This window comes from Asparagus officinalis, chromosome 3 (genome assembly GCF_001876935.1).
Source record: "Asparagus officinalis chromosome 3, Aspof.V1, whole genome shotgun sequence".
Lineage (NCBI taxonomy): Eukaryota > Viridiplantae > Streptophyta > Magnoliopsida > Asparagales > Asparagaceae > Asparagus > Asparagus officinalis.
The window spans coordinates 63,895,831-63,915,464 of NC_033796.1; the positions used below are offsets into that span (position 1 = coordinate 63,895,831).

Below are 19,634 nucleotides of genomic sequence, written 5' to 3' on the forward strand. Positions count from 1 at the left end.
GTTTGCATTTAACGCTATAATGAGAATACTTTCGCTTAATTTTTAATCTTTTGGAACACATGGTATATGTATGGGGGGTTCCTTGTTTGGATTTTTCACCCGATGTACTAGTTCCACTAAATTAGGATCTAAGCGAGAATATTGTCATTTTAGATCGTTAAGTGTAAATATCTCTATAAGGTTATCTAAGAATTCATATTTTCAAGATCGCATGATTCCCGAATTTCGAGGACGAAATTCTGTTAAGGGGGGAAGAATGTAAAACCCCGAAATTTCATAACGAGTTTTGTGTGAATAAATAATAATAAACCTATCTGTTGTGATGGATAACCATATATATATAGGATATATATATATTTATCAGTGTTTGGGAACCCAACAGGTGTTTATATATGAGAGACTTTGAGTGATATGTGTCCAGCAGGTGAAATGCCTACAGAAGGCAGCTTGTTTTTCAGGTTCGGGTTTTAGTTTTGGGCTATTGGGTTTCGGGTCGGGTTGGGGAATTGGTATTTATACCAACTCAACCCAGGAGAGTTTCTCCTCTCCTCAAACGTAAAACCCTAGCCCCTTTTTCTCTCCCCTCTCAAAACCCTAGCCGTCACTGGTGATCTTTGAGGAGTTTGGAGGAGTTCCAGGGGATTTCAGCAGATTGGATCTCAAGAGAATCATCTCCAGAACGTTCGTCATCACCCAAGGCGAGTATCATCTCGCCAAATCCCTCACCCCTGTTTTCCATGATCTTTATTTTGGATTTTATGAGTTTTGGATGAGCCAAAATAGTATTTTTGTTAAGAAACGAATTAGCTATGGTATAATAGTATGAATCAGAGGTTTTTGTTTATAAAAACTCACCCAATACCTGTTTGATGACGATCTAGATCTGAAATTTTGCCTAAACAAGAACTAAATCATTTTTACTGTCATTTAAACGATTTGGAAATTGTTTCTCATGTTTTTATAATATTGGAAGGATAGATTTCAAGCCTGAGAGTTGTTGTTTATGTTCAGTATGATTTTTAACCTTAGAACTCTTGTTATCGTAGAGATTTGCAAAATTTTCGTTTCAGGTTTCGAGCTGACAGAAACCCAGATTTGGGTTTCTGTCCGCTCGGCGGTCGACCGACGCGGTCGACCGCTGAGCTCGTTTTGAGTTTTCGGTCGACCGCCCGTTATTTCGGTCGATCGCGTCATTATTTCGGTCGACCGCCGATTATTTCGGTCGACCGTGACATTATTTCGGCCGACCGCCAGGCTCGTATCAGAGATCGGTCGACCGACTCGGTCGACCGACGCTCTGTCTGTGGTATTTTCCTGGTTTTGGGTATTTTTGTACATTCCATTCATGTTTGGGAGTCTGTCTGGACTATCTGACATTGGTATTTAGTCCTACTATGTACCCAGGCATGATGGATAACCTGAGGGTACAAATTGTGAATATATACACTGATATGATTATGAAGTGATGTAAATTTAGATTTCACTATATATCACCGCGACATGTTTCACAGTTTCACAGTCCTCGTGTTGGACTATAATCCATGGAAGTCCTCGTGATGGACTATAAATTCATTCCAGTCCTCGTGTTGGACATTTGACACTTATTCTATGAGTTGGAAACTACGATGTAGATAGTTTTCCTGATTTGGACAAGGTCCTTAACCCTGCACATGACCTCTTCACAGAAGTTCACGACATGATGTTGACATGACACTTATGTAAGTAATAACATGGTATTCATGTTAGCTATGGTATGGCACTGTATATTGTTCTGAGAATAGTTGTATTTCTTTTATTATTGTTTCTGTACTAGAACCTCGGGTTTGGTGTTTAGAGATTTACAATTTGAGATACCAGGTATATACATGAGGGTTTCCTTGTTTGGATTATTTCGCTCGACGTACCTATGCTCGTGTTGTAAATTTCTAAATACTAAAACCATCTTTAGTAGGATTAATGATTCTAGATCTAATATATATTATCTGTATTTTCTTATACAACGAGCCCTGTTCCCTTGGGGTTGGTTGTGATGTTACTCGCTAGCGCTTTGACGCTCGTTGTCCCTCCCCCTTTCAGGTCACGAGCCAGGAGCACGGAGAGCCGCAGGTTGATAGCGGACCACATTAGTGTCCAGCTTTGCTTTTTAGTTATGTATTATTTTTCTTTGGGCTCCACTGTAGTGAGGTTAAACATTTGAGGGTATTATTCTAGAAGTTGTAAAGGCTGTGACCCTTATATCCTTATCGTCAGATGTTTGTATTTGAGACTTGTTGAGTATTTCAGTTTATCCACTCAAGACATTTGAGAGTCTTGTTCTAGAAGTTGTAAAGGCTGTATGCCTTATTTCTTATCGTTAGACAGTTGTATTTGAGACTTGTTGAGTATTTCAGTTTATCCACTCAGATCTTGACTATGTATTTCTGTATGGTTGGATGATGAGATATTTAAGTGACTATTATTATTTCATCAGTATTCCTTGCATTACCTCTCACCTGTTTTGTACCTACACCAGTTGTTGATTCTACTAGATAGATGTTAATTGTGATGGTGAAACATGTTATTGCACGGTGTGGTGCATAGCAGGTTTGACATTCTTGGAGATATATTGGGCCTTTTCAGATCCTAGAGCGCATTGGGGCTGTGTCATACAGACTAGATCTTCCAGCATCGATGTCTAGTATACACAACGTGTTCCATATTTCTATGCTTAAGAAGCACTTGCATGATGAGGAGCAGCAGCGAGTATTGGATACACCGGAGATCGAGCTTCAGGATGATTTGACTACTATTGAGATTCTGGTTCGTATTCTTGCCAGAGAGGACAAGAGGCTTAGAAACAAGGTAATTCCCTTGGTGAAAGTTCAGTGGAACCGAGGAGGCATTGAGGAGATTTCTTGGGAGCGCGGACTACCCACACTTGGTTGAGCAGGTAAATTAATTCTTATTATGTTATATATGTTACTTTATGTTATATTCTTGGTTATGTTTATATTTAACACTAGAATGAAGATATTTTCGCTTAATTTTAATCTTTTTGGACACATGGTATATATATGGGGGGTTCCTTGTTTGGATTTTTCACCCGACGTACTAGTTCCACTAGATTAGAATTTGAGCGAGAATGTTATCATTCTAGATCGTTAAGTATAAACATTCTATATGGTCACCTAGAAATTCATATTTCGAGATGCGTATGATTTCCGAATTTCGAGGACGAAATTCTTTTAAGGGGGGAAGAATGTAAAACCCCGAAAATAATAATGAATATATGTGAATTATTAATAGTGAATAATTCTCTTATGATGAATAATCATATATATACACATATATATGTCATATGAATGTAATTATCTGTGTTTGAGAACCCAACAAATGATTGTATGTGAGAGAAAATCGAGTGATAAGGCCAGCATGTAAAATGCCTAACAGAAGGCATTTTTGTGCTGAGCGGTCGACCGGCGCGGGCGGCCGTGGCGGTCGACCGGTGCGGTCGACCGATCAGCGGGTAGAGAGTTTCTCAGGTTCGGGTTTCTGTTTTGGTCTTTGGTTTTCTCAGGTTCGGGTTCAAACGGGTTTCGGGTCGGGTTTGTGAGTTGGTATATATGCTAATATACCCGAGAGAGCCCCTTTGGAGTTCTGAAATCAAAACCCTAGCCCCCCCCTCTTCCCTAAAACCCTAATCCTCTTTGTTGGTGATTTGGGGAGAAGTTCTTGAGGATTTGCAGCAGCTCTTGGTGGGATCCAGCGAAGGAAAGCGTTCTCCTTCAGTTTCAGCGATCCATTGCTCACCATAGGCGAGTAACTTCTCGCCCAATTCCCACCCCCTTTTGTTTTCATGTCAAAAATTGAGTTTTATTGGTTTTCATTGAGCCAAATTCGTATTTTGGATAGCTAATAGATCATTGTGGCATAAAGTATGATATTGGGGTATTACTTATTTTTAAAACTCACCAATGATTTTCTGTTTAAAGATCTAGATCTGAAAATATCTAAAAAGGAGTAAAAACCTTGTTTTTATTGCTAACGATGGGTAAATCATGTTTATATATATATATGGGATCTTTGTGACAAGTTTTTAAGGTTTAAATTCGTGATTTACTGCTTCATGACACTTCCATAAGTTTGGTTTTTGTTTAAAAATCATTGTTTTAGTTTTCAGCGGACAGAAAACCCAGATCTGGGTTCTGTCAGTCTCGCGGTCGACCGCATCGGTCGACCGCTGGGCGCGCAGAAGGTCAGAATGCACCTGACCTCTGCGCGGTCGACCGCGGCGGTCGACCGCGATGTCTTGGCGGTCGACCGAGTATATCTCTGCTGAACAGTGAGACTTGTGTCCGTATGAGGTCGACCGGGTCGGTCGACCGCCGCCCAGTTTCCTGCACTAATTGTTTTGCTGTATGTTTTTCAAGTGTTCGGGGGTTTTGCCTCGATTATAAATACTAAATTTTAGTTTTTGCCATACATCTGTGTATGATAGATGACTTGAGAGTACTAAGTTTAGAATCACGCACTGAGGGACGTGTGTGATTTGCCTATATGTATTCTTTTCTCATATCTTATCGATATTCACTTTTGGGTCCAAGTATCAGGCAAAACTACATTATCTCAGTCCTCGTGTTGGACTATAATCCCTTAAAGTCCTCGTGTTGGACTATAATCCACCTTAGTCCTCGTGTTGGACTATAATCCATTTTAGCCCTTGCATTGAATATTTACCGCTTAAACCATTTGTTGACCAGTTATTAAGCCATGAGTATGTCACTTATTTGGTTATGACAGGACACAGTTGTTTATGTTCTGAGACGGATTAGTTTCTCTTTATTATTGTTTCTGTATTAAACTTTGGGTTTGGTATTTAGGGATTTACAAATTTGAGATATAAGGTATATACATGAGGGTTTCCTTGTTTGGATTATTTCGCTCGACGTACCTATGCTCGTGTTGTAAATTTCTAAATACTAAAAACCTCTATAGTATGATCTATGATTTTAGATCTCTTAAATAATAACTGTATTTTCTTATACAACGAGCCCTGTTCCCTTGGGGTTGGTTGTGATGTTACTCGCTAGCGCTTTGACGCTCGTTGTCCCTCCCCCTTTCAGGTAACGAGCCAGGAGTCCGGAGAGTCGCAGGTTGATGGCGAGGCATTTTAGCTTCAGCTGTTTACTTAGATATATTTTCTTTTAGAGTTCCACAGTAGACTTTTGTTTAGGTATTTGAGAGTCTTATTCTAGAAGTTGTAAAGGCGGTGTGCCTTATTTCCTCCTGTCAGACATTTGTATTTGAGACTTGTAAAGTATTCCGGTTTATTTACTCAGATCTTGACTATGTATTTCTGTATGTTGGATGATGAGATATTTATGTGATTGTTATCATTCCATCAGTATGTCTTGTATTATCTTTTGCCTGTTTTGTACCCACACCAGTTGTTGAATCTACTAGACAGATGTTAATTGTGATGGTGAAACATGTTATTGCACAGTGTGGTGCATGGCAGGTTTGACATTCTTGGTTTCACCTTGGACTGCAGCCTTGTGTGAACCCAGGGGCGTCACAGTGCATAGCTTTACTTCCATATTCCACCAACCTCCTTTTGATATCATCGTGAAGGCACAATCCAACCATCCGCCATTAGATATAAGCTAAAAACAAATAAAAATAAACACTAAAAACCATATTATAAATTGTTTGTTAAATCACGGACTACGAGTGAATAGTATTATAAGAGAATATAGGAACCTAAAACAAATTATGGACTCAAAATAGCAACAAATTATTGACCATAGGCTTTAGGATTAAAATATTCGGATAACTCGAGATATGATTTAATTACACAAAAGATGTTGAATTTTGTGGCCCGTGGGCCACTTTGGCATTGTTTTTAGGGTATTTCTGCAATTTTAAAAAAATTATCAATAATGATGTTTGGGGAAATTTTCTTCGCATGCCTAGTAAAATTACTTTTACATTTTAATGGGTGCTTTTAGAAGTAATCTCAGTATGCTTTTAAAAATAACTTTTTTTAGCTTACATATCATATATGACATTTATTTTTTGATAGTGATATTTAAGCACAGTTTTACAAAACACATTAACTGTCTTTTGGAAGCAGATATTAATATATAATTATCAAATGACTATTTACGGCAACTTATACAAATTGCTTTTATAAGCAACTTAATATAAGCTCCAAAAATACCAAACTGACCCATTGTCTCTACATAAATAATTTTAAGAGCACTGATTGTAATTTTACCGAGGATCCTAAAATTTGTTTATTTTTTTTCCTTTTAAAGGCTAGCATCTCTAGGATCACATGTACAATTATACTGTACGTCATGGCTCTTGATATATCTATCCAAGATTCTATTTGTAGTCATAAAAATTATTTCAAATAAAAATCATTTCAAGAAAGATTATCTTTCAGAACCGTGTTTGATTTTTGAAACGAACAAATTTTCAAAACAGCCTTATTTTATTTTTTTTATTTTTAAAATCGACTCATTTTTTTTATTTATCAAAACCGACCCGTTTTTTGCCACGTCAGCCTAATCACCCTCCTAAACAGTCGGGGTTGCCAACCCCGACTATTTAGAACATAAAATTTTAGGGTTTAAGGTTTCTAATTGGGGTTTAACACCCTCCTAAATAGTCAGAGTTGGCAACCCCGACTATTTAGGAAGGTGATTAGGCTAACGTGGTAAAAAAACGGGTCGGTTTTGATAAATAAATAAAAAACGGATCGATTTAAAAAAATAAAATAAAAATAAAGCTGTTTTGGAAAATTATTCTTTTTGAAACTAGCAAAGAAAAATGCTCTACCTAACAAACATTTTTCTCGTGGCAATGTGACCACGTGAATAGAATACACGGGTCCGCAAGTTGGGCCCATATATTTTATTAACCGAGCCCGTTACCAGCAATCTTGCGACACCGGGCAGGGGGACATCTCTGACACGATCAACGCACGTGCGGGCCCCACAAAAGATTCTTGTAACAGAACAGACTGCGCCCGTGACTTTACATCAAGTCGAAATCATCCCGAGGCCGGTCTCCCTCATTCTCCACCACTCTCCTCTCTCAAGTCTCCAATGGCGCGAGACTAAACCTAAACTCTGCAATTTCTAGGGTTTCTCCTCCGCCTGTTCCATGTGGAGGTTCTCGCCGCCGCCGCCGTAGTACTGATTCGCCGCCGAGTACGACGGCCCTCGGTTCCCTTCGAGATCCCCAAGGCCATCCCCATCGAGATCGAGCAGATCCCCGTCGCCTCCATCGCCACGTCAGCCCCTCCCCTCCACTCTCTCCCCGTTGTCAAACCCTTGCAAGATCTCGATATCATCTCCTCCAGCGAGCTCAACGCCGCCACCGACTCCTCCTTCACCTCCGACTTCGATGACGACGAAGACGACTTCGAGTCCTACGACGATGGCGAGCTCGACCAGAAGCCGACCTCGGTTGTCTCCTTTCGAGAGACCTCATCGAGATCGGAGCCGAGAGTGAAGAGAGGTTGCTGCTATCGGTGCTCTAAGGGGAGCTGGTTCACTGAGAAAGAGGCTTGTTTGGTTTGCGACGCAAAGTATTGCAGCAGTTGCGTTTTGAGAGCTATGGGTTCGATGCCGGAGGGGAGGAAGTGTGTGGGTTGCATTGGGAGCCCGATTGAGGATTCGAAGCGAGAGAAGTTGGGGAATAGCTCGAGGTTGCTAAGGAAGCTGCTGAGCTCGCTGGAGGTTGAGCAGGTTATGAAGGCTGAGAGGTACTGCGAAGCGAATCAGTTGAGGGCGGAGGATATTTATGTGAATCGGCAGCAGTTGACGCAGGAGGAAATGGTCTTGTTGCAGAGTTGTGAGTGCCCGCCGCCAAGGTTGAAGCCTGGGTTTTACTGGTACGACAAGGTGTCGGGATTTTGGGGAAAGGTGAGAATTTTATTTGTTCTGACTGCAGATGTAAGTTTTTAATTTAACATTTGACCAAATATGATACACAATAAGAAATATGTTGGCAATGCAGTCTTACAGGAAATTAATTTATGGCCACAATACTGTTCAGTTTCTTTGATGCTGTGAACTCCCCACAATAAGTAAAAATTTGGATGAGTAGCTTAACATCGATTCTAGCTTCCAGAGTGTAATGTCTCATATATGATAAGGATTATGATGGTTCTGAGCTTGATAATTTGTGGGAATGATTGTTTTTCTTTCACATTGACAGGAAGGGCATAAACCTGACAAGATAATTACTGCAAACCTCAATGTGGGAGGTTGTCTTATGCAAAACGCAAGCAATGGGAATACTGGTGTCATGATAAATAATCGTGAGATAACAAAAGTTGAGCTGCAGATGCTTAAGGTTTGCAATCTAAACATAATGTATTTACATTTACCGATGCAGGCTCCTGCAATCCTGATAGATGTGGTTGTATCCCAGTGGGCAGGAGTCCAATGTGCCGGAAGTCCTCACTTCTGGGTGGATGCTGATGGATCATACCGGGAGGAGGGACAGAAGAATGTAAAGGGGAAGTTATGGGGCAAGGTAATTTCATGGTCATGCTTTTAATAAATTACCGTGTCTTTAATTTGTCGATTAAGTTGAGGTAAATTTTTCTGATCTATTTGTTTGAACAGGCTAGAACCAAGCTTCTATGCTCTTTTCTGTCACTGCCAGTTCCTTGTAAGGGTGGAAATCCCTCCGGTGAAGAAGTGAATAACATGCTTAATGGAGCATTTCCTAATTTTTTTGAGCAAAGAATGCTTCAGAAGTTCTTGTTGGTTGGATATGATGGATCAGGAACCAGTACCATATTTAAACAGGTAGTACAAATTCATAAGTTTGAGTATGTCAACAATTTATACCAGTCCTGTGTTCCATAATGCATTCTGTTCTCTCCCTGGAGAATAACTTTCTGAATGATATCTCCTATTTTTACACTTTACACCCTTTCTAATTAAAGCATTAACTACAGATGTAACTTCTTTAAATGATTTTGTTCAAAATGTTAAATTGCTGTTAATTTGTAGTCTAGAGGAGACTAAGCGGTAGCAACTAGTGGTTTGATTATGAATATTTTGGACGGGATAGGAATACATTGGTGTCGCTATCAGCTTCTTCAACCTTGGAGGCATTGTTCTTGTTACTAATGGAACCTGTGATGACATAATCCGTAACAGTTAACAATATACTAATCAAACTTGTAGCCTATATATCGACTTTAGAGATAATGTAAGGGTCCTTATTATGGGTCAATTTTTCCTATCAAAATTCTTATAGTGTTTCTCTTGGGAAACAATTTATTTTGTATTACTAGTATCTTGCTGCTAGACACGTAAAGCATTCATGTTCTCCGCTGGTGCTGAGATTTGGTGTGCCATGCTATTTTCTTCACCTGCATGCCACTTGTACGACTTTATACATTTTCTTTGAAATCTTAATTTATGTGTCTTCACTTTACATTCTGCAGAGAACTTTTTTTTCCTTACATAACAATAATATCTCTCTGTTATCAATAATTTCCATATTAATATGGTAACTAGTTGAATGTCTAGGTAGTATGCAGATAATGATTTAATCAATTTAACATTTATGACAGGTCAAGTTTTTGTATGAAAACATTCCATTCTCAGAGAATGAGCGTGAAAGTATTAAACTTTTGATTCAAAGCAGTATATATAGCTATCTGGGTGTACTGCTTGAGGGCCGTGAACGGTTTGAAGAAGAGGCTTTGGCTGAGTTAAAGAAGAAACGACCATGTGATAGGACAGGTATTGTAACCTCCTTGTACTTTTCATTTTGCAGAGCAACCATATATTTCTGGCTTCATATATCTTCTTAACAGGAGTAACTTTTCTATGTGTAACATTGTATGTTACACTGTTGTCCTTAATAATTATCATTAACACTGGAGTATAGGAATCCATTGAGGAGTAGTTGTTGCCTGCTGTTTAATTGGAGGTTAATCTCCAAATTTTTTTGGCAAAAGAAAACAATGGAGGTTAATCAGTTGTAGATGTATTTATGACATGCCATATCTTGGTTGATGATTATTATTGGTCTGCCTAATGATTTCTTGTCGTGTTTTAATTGTTTTTATCGTTTTGTGTATCTAAGGACTGCATAAAGCTTAAGAGCATTGGAAAACAGTGGACAGACATAAAACATTCTAGTTGAAGAGCATTATATAATTGCTTCTCCATTGTTTTTCTCCTTCAAAAAGAGGAAACCCTGATTTCTAAAAAATGGAGGCAGTGTCATTTCTTTCTGCAAAAACCAATAATTCTTTTTGAAATTATGTTAACTAAAAATAACCAAACAACCTTGTCCCACCATGTCTATTTCTTTCCGTACAAAGCAAGGAATTTTTTTTGAAACTACATTAAATAAAAAATAACCAAACAGCCTTGTCTTACCATGTCTCTTGGAAAAGCTTTCTCTACTGTGCTCTTTCAAGCATTAATCAGTGACTATACACGCCCTAATACGAAAAGCAAGTGTGAAATTACCCTTTTGTACTACCATTTTAAGCAATGTGAAAGAGAGCTTGTTTGTAGCAGGTAATGATGTCTCTGATGAATGTGATAATGTGACTATATACTCCATGAGTCCACGACTTAAAGCATTTTCAGATTGGCTGCTCAAGGTTATGGCAGCAGGTAATCTAGAAGCTATCTTTCCTGCTGCTACACGTGAATATGCACCTATTGTTGAGGAACTGTGGAAACATGCTTCCATTCAAGCTACATATAGCCGGAGAAGAGAATTGCAATCACTTCCTAGTGCTGCTAGTTACTTTCTACAAAAGGTAACACACACTTTATGTTCCTTGTCTGCATGTTTTCATCATAAGTTGCTTATTATTTCTATTTATTCTGTTAATTTTCTTTTTTTTAAATTGTTATTTTTATAGTAGTCTGCACATATTATATCCTCTTTCATTCTTTTCACGTAAAAGTAAATAGTAATCCATGTAAATGTTGCTTTCAATATCCTTTTTATGAAAGATCTGGTTGCATATGGTTTTCCATGAACTCTTTGTATAGATACAGCAACATTTCTTCTTATTTCTCTGATGGCGAGCTGAAACGAATGTTTTGATGAATATCTAAATAAAAAGTGTGGGATGTGTAGGATCTTGTTGAACATGGCACTCTTGTATAGAAAATTCAGATAGGAACTAGAGTTGAACTCCTTTGTCTGATTTGTTAAACCTGAACATTTTATAACTAAGTATAGTAAACTAGTTCAAAAAAAAAGTTGATCCATCTTCCAAGATTTTAAATGACTTGGCTGCCGGATTCCCTTGGATGATAGATCATAGCAATGGGTGTTGGATACCTTACTTCAAATGGATATTCATTTGAAATTTTCTCATAGAAGTTAAGGCTAATATGTCGAACACTAGTCATAGCTGAAAGAACTGTGCAGACTGTCGAGTAAATACAAAAATGACACTTGCTCATCTGTTTCCAGACTAAGATACTAGAACTGTCCACCTATAGCTTTGCAGCTGACGATTGTTGTGGATTATGAATTGGGAGCAATGACACAACATGCTCTATGTGCTAGTATGTGATTCACTAGCACATACCATACTTACTGGTTGCATAAGCGATTTGGGTGTTTTTTGGGAGGGTAAAAAAAAAGAACTAAGGTAAAATAATTAAATAAATGTAAAATATTTACAAGATCTTAATAATGTAAATGTGTGCAGATTCAGTAAGGCTTGATTTTAGAGGACCAGTTAAAGTGAAAAGGGTATATTGCACTTAACCTTCCTCATTATACCTCCAGTTGCACTAAACCCCACTAAACTCATTTACAAGCACTTAGCACCCCTGAAATGACATTTTTAAAAAGATAAATTGCATGCAGTACTCGTCTTCCTGGTGAATTGAGGGAAGCTGATTTCAAATAAATGCGTTGAAGGGGGTTTAGTGCAACTAAAGGTATAGATGAGAGAGCTTATTTTCAATTTACCCTTACAAATAAATGAAATAATATGGTCCCCCAGTTACATTGTGTTTTATTCACTCTGTTTTTCTTTTTCTTTGAAGTTTTTCAATATCTTATCATGTCATAGTTAGTTTAAAAAAATTTCATATGTTGGGTCAAGTGTGGAACTATGGTTTCTACTCAGAAATATTGAGTCAGAAGGAAGCATACTAGCCTCCCAGTAAAATGATAAGTTACAATAGTTGAATACCTGACTTTCTCATGCTCAAAGATAGTCTGCCTGCATCAGATTTGTTTTATTTATCAGTCTACCCTAAGAATTCCCCGCCCAGGGGGTGGGGTGAGGTTGGGGGGTACGATGAGTTCAAAAATATAGTGTTCTTACTATTGAACACAATGCAGATTTAGGGATTTTATGAATTTCAAGTTGTAAACTGAGAGGATGCAGGAATTTGTTGAGCTTGTTGAGTATGAAAAGGGACCATCTTGCTCATGCTGAAGATAAACAAGCTGAATCTTATAGGAACTATCTTGGGATTTCCTTTATATTTGAAGCGGAGTATTCACTCTAATTGGTTCTTCTTCTCACTCATATGACTGCCATGATTATTAACCGCAAAATATTCTCTTCTATAGCTTTAACCTTATCGGTGACTAGCTGCCTGGTTGATAGAAGCTTCTAATCTTTTATACATTTTCTTATTTTAGGTCCCTGAGATGTCACATACTACTTTTGCAGGTGGTTGATATATCCAGGGTGGAGTATGAGCCTTCAGATTTAGATATTCTCTATGTGGAGGGAATAACTTCAGCCAATGGACTGACATGTACAGAGTTCTTGTTTCCAAAGTTAGCTGAAGAAAGTGGTGATAATACTGACCAACAGGACGCAGTAAGGTTGGTGCAAATTTATCTCAGCCATTATATATTGGCCACATATGACTGTCTAGGTTAGGAAACTAGTTTAATTGTCCCCAACAGCCATAGCCGGAGAGTTTAGTGATAGTGTCGTCTTTATGTGATTAAAAGGATGGGGGAAATACACTAAGACTGTGTCGGGATACTCAGAAAAAATAAGAGTAGGATCTAGCCAAGTCTTTTAGGTAACTTGCTGTATATGGCATTGTTTATTTATTTATTTTTCTTCAATTGACAAACTGAAATAAAGAAAGGAATTATTTCTCTTGTTTTGTAGTTTAAAAGCGGAGTACGAGAACACTGGGAATAAAGTTCAGGCTATAATTTTATCGTGATCAACTTTAGTCTTTCTCTCCTCAAAAATTGAAATTTGTGAAGTAGAAGAATTGTTTTCTCCCCCCTTCCACACGCGCACATGCACACACCTACCCATGCACGCGTGCACACATTATTTGTTAATAGTTTTGATGCAGCAATACTCGTCCCAAATTTGTTTCCATACTGTAAATTCAACCAATTGCTTGAGAGATAGTTTGAGTCCGACATCGGTCACATAGATGACACATTAAGGTTAAGGTTAAGATGAAACATGCAATTCCTTGAAGGGTAGGCAAGAAAGAACACAGCATGACAACATATTTTATATGAATGTGTACAAGTAGAGCACATCACTACATATGTATTCCTTCAGAAGAAATACAGAACAGACATGTAAACCCATGAAATTTCAGACAGGTCATTTTATTCCTAATAATGGACAAGATAATAATGTTATATTATCATTGTTTGGGATTTGTCGTGGGCCTTTACTCTTTGTCTTTCTATAGGATAATGCAGCATCTCACTTCTCATGTTGAAATATAACCTAAAATTATCATTACTGTATACAAGCTACTTTTTGGTATCTATTTTTAGCACATGCAGGATACTGATACATATTTTTCCGTGCAATTAGCATGAAATAAGTAATTTTTGTCAGTGCAAGCATATCTATGTTTGAAAGAGACTGAAAGTGTCTGAAATGAAAAATATATGCTTTAAAATTGTAAAAATATGGTTTTCAACATATGCAGGATACTGATACAAATCTTGCTGTGCAATTAGTATGAACTAAGTAATTTTAGTGAGTGCAAAAAAAAAATCTGTCTAAAAAGAGTCCGAAAAGTGCTTGAAATGTAAATATATATTATAATACTGAGCACTTTTTGAAAAGTTCTATATGGATTGTTGAAAAAGTTTCAGCATCTAATATCTGTCCAACACAAGTAGATAACAAAATTGTCTGGCTATATAGATTATTTGGACTAAATCAAGCGGATATGATATCAATAGTATTTGTCATTCCTCGGATTTCATTAGAATATTAGATGCAGACTCAATTATATGCACCTGTCGTGTCTTCTTTCTGTGTGGTGTTCAGACTGGCAACTTTCCCCCCTTTTATTTTAATAACAATGAATATATGAGACCATTGAAAACCCATGGTAAAGAAAATAGAACAGAAACTATGCTGTCCCTTGGAGTACGTTCATATGACATCTGAACTTTGCAGATTTTGTACATATAAGAAAGGTTGGAAAAGGGATACGAAGTGCTATTATTCTTTATAATAATTTTTTAATGTTCATCTATTGCAGGTATCAGCTCATTCGACTTCCTCCAAAGGGCTTAGGCGAGAACTACAAATGGCTGGATATGTTTGAAGATGTCCGGATCGTCATCTTCTGCGTAGCCTTAAGCAACTACAGTGATTTCTACAAAGATGTAAATGGAGTCTCCATCAACAGAATGATGGAGAGCAAGAGGCTCTTCGAGAGCATCATAACTCATCATGCTTTCAAACACATGGATTTCCTTCTAGTTCTCAACAAATTTGATCTTTTTGAGCAGAAACTTGAAACAACTCCTTTAACATTATGTGACTGGTTCAATGACTTCAGTCCCATTTCTAGCCGCCAACGTCTAAGCAACAACAGCAGAAAGTTCAACGGTGATGCCACAAAAGCTGAGCAGGCTTTTCATTATGTTGCTGTTAAGTTCAAGAGGCTATTTGCTTCAGTTACAGAGAAAAAGCTTTATGTTACTTCATCGAGAGGTTTGGATTCAGAATCTGTCGATGCTACACTTCGGTATGCGAGAGAGATTCTGAGGTGGGAAGAAGAGAGAAGGCCATTAAACAATGATGAGTTCTCATACTTTGACATGACCACCACTTATCAATGATGTTTGTAGAGGAAGAAGGTAGAATTGATGCTTGTAGATAGATTGGTTGTTGATTTATGTTCTCATTTGCTGTGTTAAGGAGAGGGAAGATGACTTCCTCTATGTCTTATTTCTGCTGGGGTTAAGAAAGCATTTTGTATATCTTGACTGTAGATATACTGACAAGATGTCATTGGCTATAAGGCTGAAAATTGTAAAAGGTCGGCGTGAGTCTAGTAATTTTAGTCCTCAGGGAGTTCTATGCGCTGCCTCTAGATTGGAAGCTCAACCCCCCCCCCTCCCGGCCCCGCCACGCTAATTGAATGGAATAGGGGTGTTCTCATATTTTATTTGAGAATAAATTTTCAAAACAGCCTCAAGCTATGTTTTAATTTTCAAAACCGACCCATTTTTCTTTTTACCAAAATCGACCTATTTTTTACCACGTCAGCTTAATCTCATTCCTAAACAGTAGGGGTGGCAACTCCGACTGTTTAGGAGGTTGTTAAACCCCAATTAGAAACCTTAAACCCGATTTTTTATACTCTAAATATTCGGGGTTGGCAACCAATCCCGATTAATTAGGAAATGAGATTAAGCTGACGTGGTAAAAAGTGAGTCGATTTTGGTAAAAAAAAAAAAGGTCGGTTTTGAAAATTACATGGTTTGAGGCTGTTTTGAAATTTTTCTTCTTTTGTTTGATCCTGAGGGCTTGTTCGGCAACTTCTTAAAATGAGACCAGGTTTGGCCTTACCTCTCCTTTTGGAGATGATCGTGCTTGGGTCCTGGTTGAAAAAGTGACACCTAAGCTAGTTCTTTTGTGGATCAGGGGGATTGGTTGACAAAAGAATCACTTTAGAACAAAACTGTGTTCGGATAGATCCTGATCTAATTTTAAAAGGGCTGTCAAAAACACGCTTATTAATAAATATTAATTCGTACATATTAATCATTACATTTTCTCATAATATCTTGTGATGTAATATGTAATTATTTGAAGAAACTTAAAAGAGTTTCAAATTGAATTTGTAATTGAACATTCAAATTGAAGAGTTATTATCACTCTGAAGAAATAGTTCTCAAATGTCAACTTAGATATTATCTAACGACTCAATTTCTTTCATCCAATACAAGCGTTTTGGCAATAAAATGGTTTCATAATTATAAGCTATTCATTGTTAAAATCAAATAACCTTTAATATGCAACGAAATTGAAAGTAGACGTGACATTATGCGACTCGCATGTGATCTGTTTGCATAACAACACGCGACACCTCTACTAATGAGCCTTTCCACGTGCATAGCACGTGCTCAATCGTAGCAAAAAACAAAGAAATCATTTATCAGCCGTTAGCCTGCTACTAGCAAAACAAAAAGTTTAAAATAATGATGCTTCGTGAGACATATATGCACCGAACCCCCCTCAACATTTCTCCAAATTAAGAGAAACCCAAAACTCCGCGTCCACTTCAAGCTCCGAGATTTGATTCTCAAACCCTCGAGCTCTCTCTCTCTCGCAGCCAACCCCGATCACCGTGCGAACTCCCTTTAGGGGGGAGAGAGGGAGTATCGGGTTCAGTTGTCTCTCAGTGCTCGGGATCGACCCAGTTCTCTTCGTCCACGATTTAGGGTTTTTGAGGCGGGAAATGATATTTTCAGCCCCAAATTCTGAGAGATGAGGAGAAGAGGTTTCGATTTGAGGAGGCCAGGGAGGAGGCGATGGCTTTCATCGGGTTGGATTTGGTTCTTATTGATTGGATTGGGGTCCCTCTTGTTCCTCCTTTTGGTCACCACGCAGGAAAAGACCCCGAGATCTCGGCCGCTCATCGTTCAGGTTCGATCTTTTTCCGTCAATCTCAATTGGGTTACTTTAGTTTTGATCTGATTGCATTTGAGAATTCGTGAGAAATGAAGGAAGTTTGATCAATGCAGGATCTAAATTTAAAATATCTTAGCCCTGAGTAGTTGTGATTGAAATTAGGAGAATGACAACATCAGTATAGCTTTCAAATTAGGATAGTGGCAATTTATTTATAATCATTTTTTTTTCATGTAAAGGACTTGAAGGGCAGAGCATTATTTAGGAGAAATGAAGAGTTCAGTACTATGTTTCTTTTTAATGGTCATCTGACTTTCGTATGTGTTGAAGGATCTGAAACCTTTTAAGTCTCCCACTGAAAATCTAATGACAAAGGAATGACGATATCAAACCCAACCCTTCTGAATATTTTATTCACAGATCAATGAAAAAATTTATGCCTCTTGTGACAGCAGAGAACACTGTGCTCACTTCTTTTCAAGAAAGAAAATTGAAAATAGTTTAACTCACACCTATAAGCATAATTTGAGCAACTTCCTGCCATGCACAGAAGATATATATTAAATGAAGATAATGAGTTTCTACTTGCTAATTGCTTCCAAGCAATATAGATATTGAAGTTCTACGTGAAGGTTATAAAAGCTTTAACCCATGGTTCCAAGTAATTCATTCCTCCCTCCTCTCCAGCATTTTGTTCGCATCATTAAGTTTTACATGGTGAATCCTTCGATATTCCACAATCTCATGCATTTTTTAGGGAAAAAAGTTACTTCTTTTCCTCTTCCACAGTCCTTGTTGGTTTTACTTGATTACAAAGCTTCATTGGAAAAACATGACTTCTCTACAATCGCGAGTCACTTTTTTATCAAGTCCTTTCAGAAGCAATTTATTTTCATATCTACTGGGCTCTCTGTTCATCTCCTGTAGAATTTACCATAAGAGAATCATTTGACTAGTATTTCGTCATTGTTTTAAATTACTACTTGGTACATTTCTTTGATGAATGAAATGAAAGAGTCAGTCCTCAATCCTCATTGTTGATACCTTGTCTCCCCTACTGTAAACACAGCCATAGCTATTGGACGACTGGTTCTCTAGCTAAATCGGTAACTGCAGCTGGCTTCCCCCGAACAACACCTCCACACCCCTGAACTGTCTGTTGGAAATTTTAAAAGCTGTAATGGTTGGAAATAGAAGAGGGGAGAAAATTACATATAAGAGAGGAAAATGATGCCAAGCATAGGTAGCTGCCTAAGTTACAGAGGCACAAGTGCGGCTATGGCAAATATGTAAAAATTAGGATACGAGGATACAACTGTACATACATATGTAATAATTATATGAGATCAATATTGTTCTTCATTCACGTTTTAAATTCCTATAACATTTGTATGTTTCTTTTATGTTTTTTTAATCATATAAACCTATAAATTAGAAAACTTCTTGTTTTCTTAACCTGATATCCAAAAGACCATTTAACGGGTGGAACAAACCTGATATGTGTTACAACAAGTATCAATAAGTATATGTTAAGTGTAGGATATAGTCCAAGAAACGCAAGAAGTGTATGACAAGTGTTGTGAGTTAAAAAACATGTACTATATAACAATTTTGAATGAGTATACGGATATATCCTACGAGTGTCCAATGCAACTTAGCTAGCTGCTTTTTGCTGCATACACATGAACAAGGGAGGGAGGAAGGAAGAATAAGTTTTTGACTTGTGTCTGGATTAATGACTTCACACCAAACAAGGCTTCGCCCCTTTTTTTGTTGGTTCACACTTTGTAAACTAGGGCTTCATGCCCATGAATGCATCACAGGATTGAAAATCAGAATTTCTTTAATAAACATCTTTCTCCTGTTTATTGAAGAGAAACTGATATTTTGTAGTCATGCAAAACGTGATTACCTAGAAACTAGTCCTTAATAAGACAAAAAATCTAGTCATACTAAAAGTAAAAAATCCTAATAATTAGGTTCTAAAAAGATTCTAAAAGCAAATAACCCCTAGTTAGTAACTTGCATTTAATAAATAAGGCTACAATAAAATTTCTACTAAATTAATACTAAAAGAAATCTTGGTCATCTTTGTTCCCATTTCAGTCATTTGTTCCGTTGTGATTTTCCAGACAAAAGTTGTCTAAATTTAGTCCATCATGTGCATAGATGAAATTTATAAGCTTTGTTGAATGCATTAATTGTTTGAAAAATTCTCATCCTTACATCAAGTTTGTTAAATTTCTGAAAACTTTCCGAGGAAATAACTCACCCTTTTTTGTTGTTGTAGATAAAGCTTAACAGTGATATATAATATTCATAGCATTGGTCATTAAAATATTCTAGTTATCATGTCTCTTCTTTATATTCATGCTGTATTTTATTATGGTGAGACACTGGTTTCTTGTTGATTTTCTCCAACTAAGTTGGGATTTCATATGCCTTTCTCATGTCTGACTGAACTATAGTTTATATAAAAAATTGTGACTGCTCATTTAATGACCTTAAGTTGGCTACTCTATTTTTAATTTTGAAAGAAGGGAATTGGCACTAGTTTGCATGTCAAACTTCAGTTAGGGGTACTATGCTTCTGGAGTTTCAGCTTATATAAGGTTCGTAAGTAGTACATTTTCTTTCTACATTTGGAGGTGGCTGCTTATTAATTTATGTTTTTTCGTGGTTTTTTCCCACCAATTTATTTTTTTATTTATTATTATTATTATTATTTTTTTTTTTTTTTTTTTTTTTGGGG

At 37.4% G+C, this 19,634-nt stretch overlaps 2 protein-coding genes across 2 annotated transcripts in view; both read left to right on the forward strand.

The window, feature by feature from the left end:
• LOC109835216 (extra-large guanine nucleotide-binding protein 1-like) overlaps nt 1–15,328 on the forward strand; it is a 22,693-nt gene extending 7,365 nt beyond the window's left edge. Inside the window, 9 exon segments of the mRNA XM_020403201.1 lie at nt 7,189–7,207; nt 7,210–7,913; nt 8,209–8,346; nt 8,425–8,529; nt 8,622–8,807; nt 9,584–9,755; nt 10,542–10,792; nt 12,683–12,840; nt 14,499–15,328. Coding sequence (XP_020258790.1) covers nt 7,189–7,207; nt 7,210–7,913; nt 8,209–8,346; nt 8,425–8,529; nt 8,622–8,807; nt 9,584–9,755; nt 10,542–10,792; nt 12,683–12,840; nt 14,499–15,084 — 2,319 coding nt within the window. The 3' untranslated portion in view covers nt 15,085–15,328.
• LOC109834268 (probable galacturonosyltransferase 10) overlaps nt 16,460–19,634 on the forward strand; it is a 5,238-nt gene continuing 2,063 nt past the window's right edge. The window contains exon 1 of the mRNA XM_020402248.1: nt 16,460–16,897. Within this exon, the coding sequence (XP_020257837.1) occupies nt 16,739–16,897 (159 nt within the window). The 5' untranslated portion in view covers nt 16,460–16,738. The remainder of the gene's footprint in view (nt 16,898–19,634) is intronic.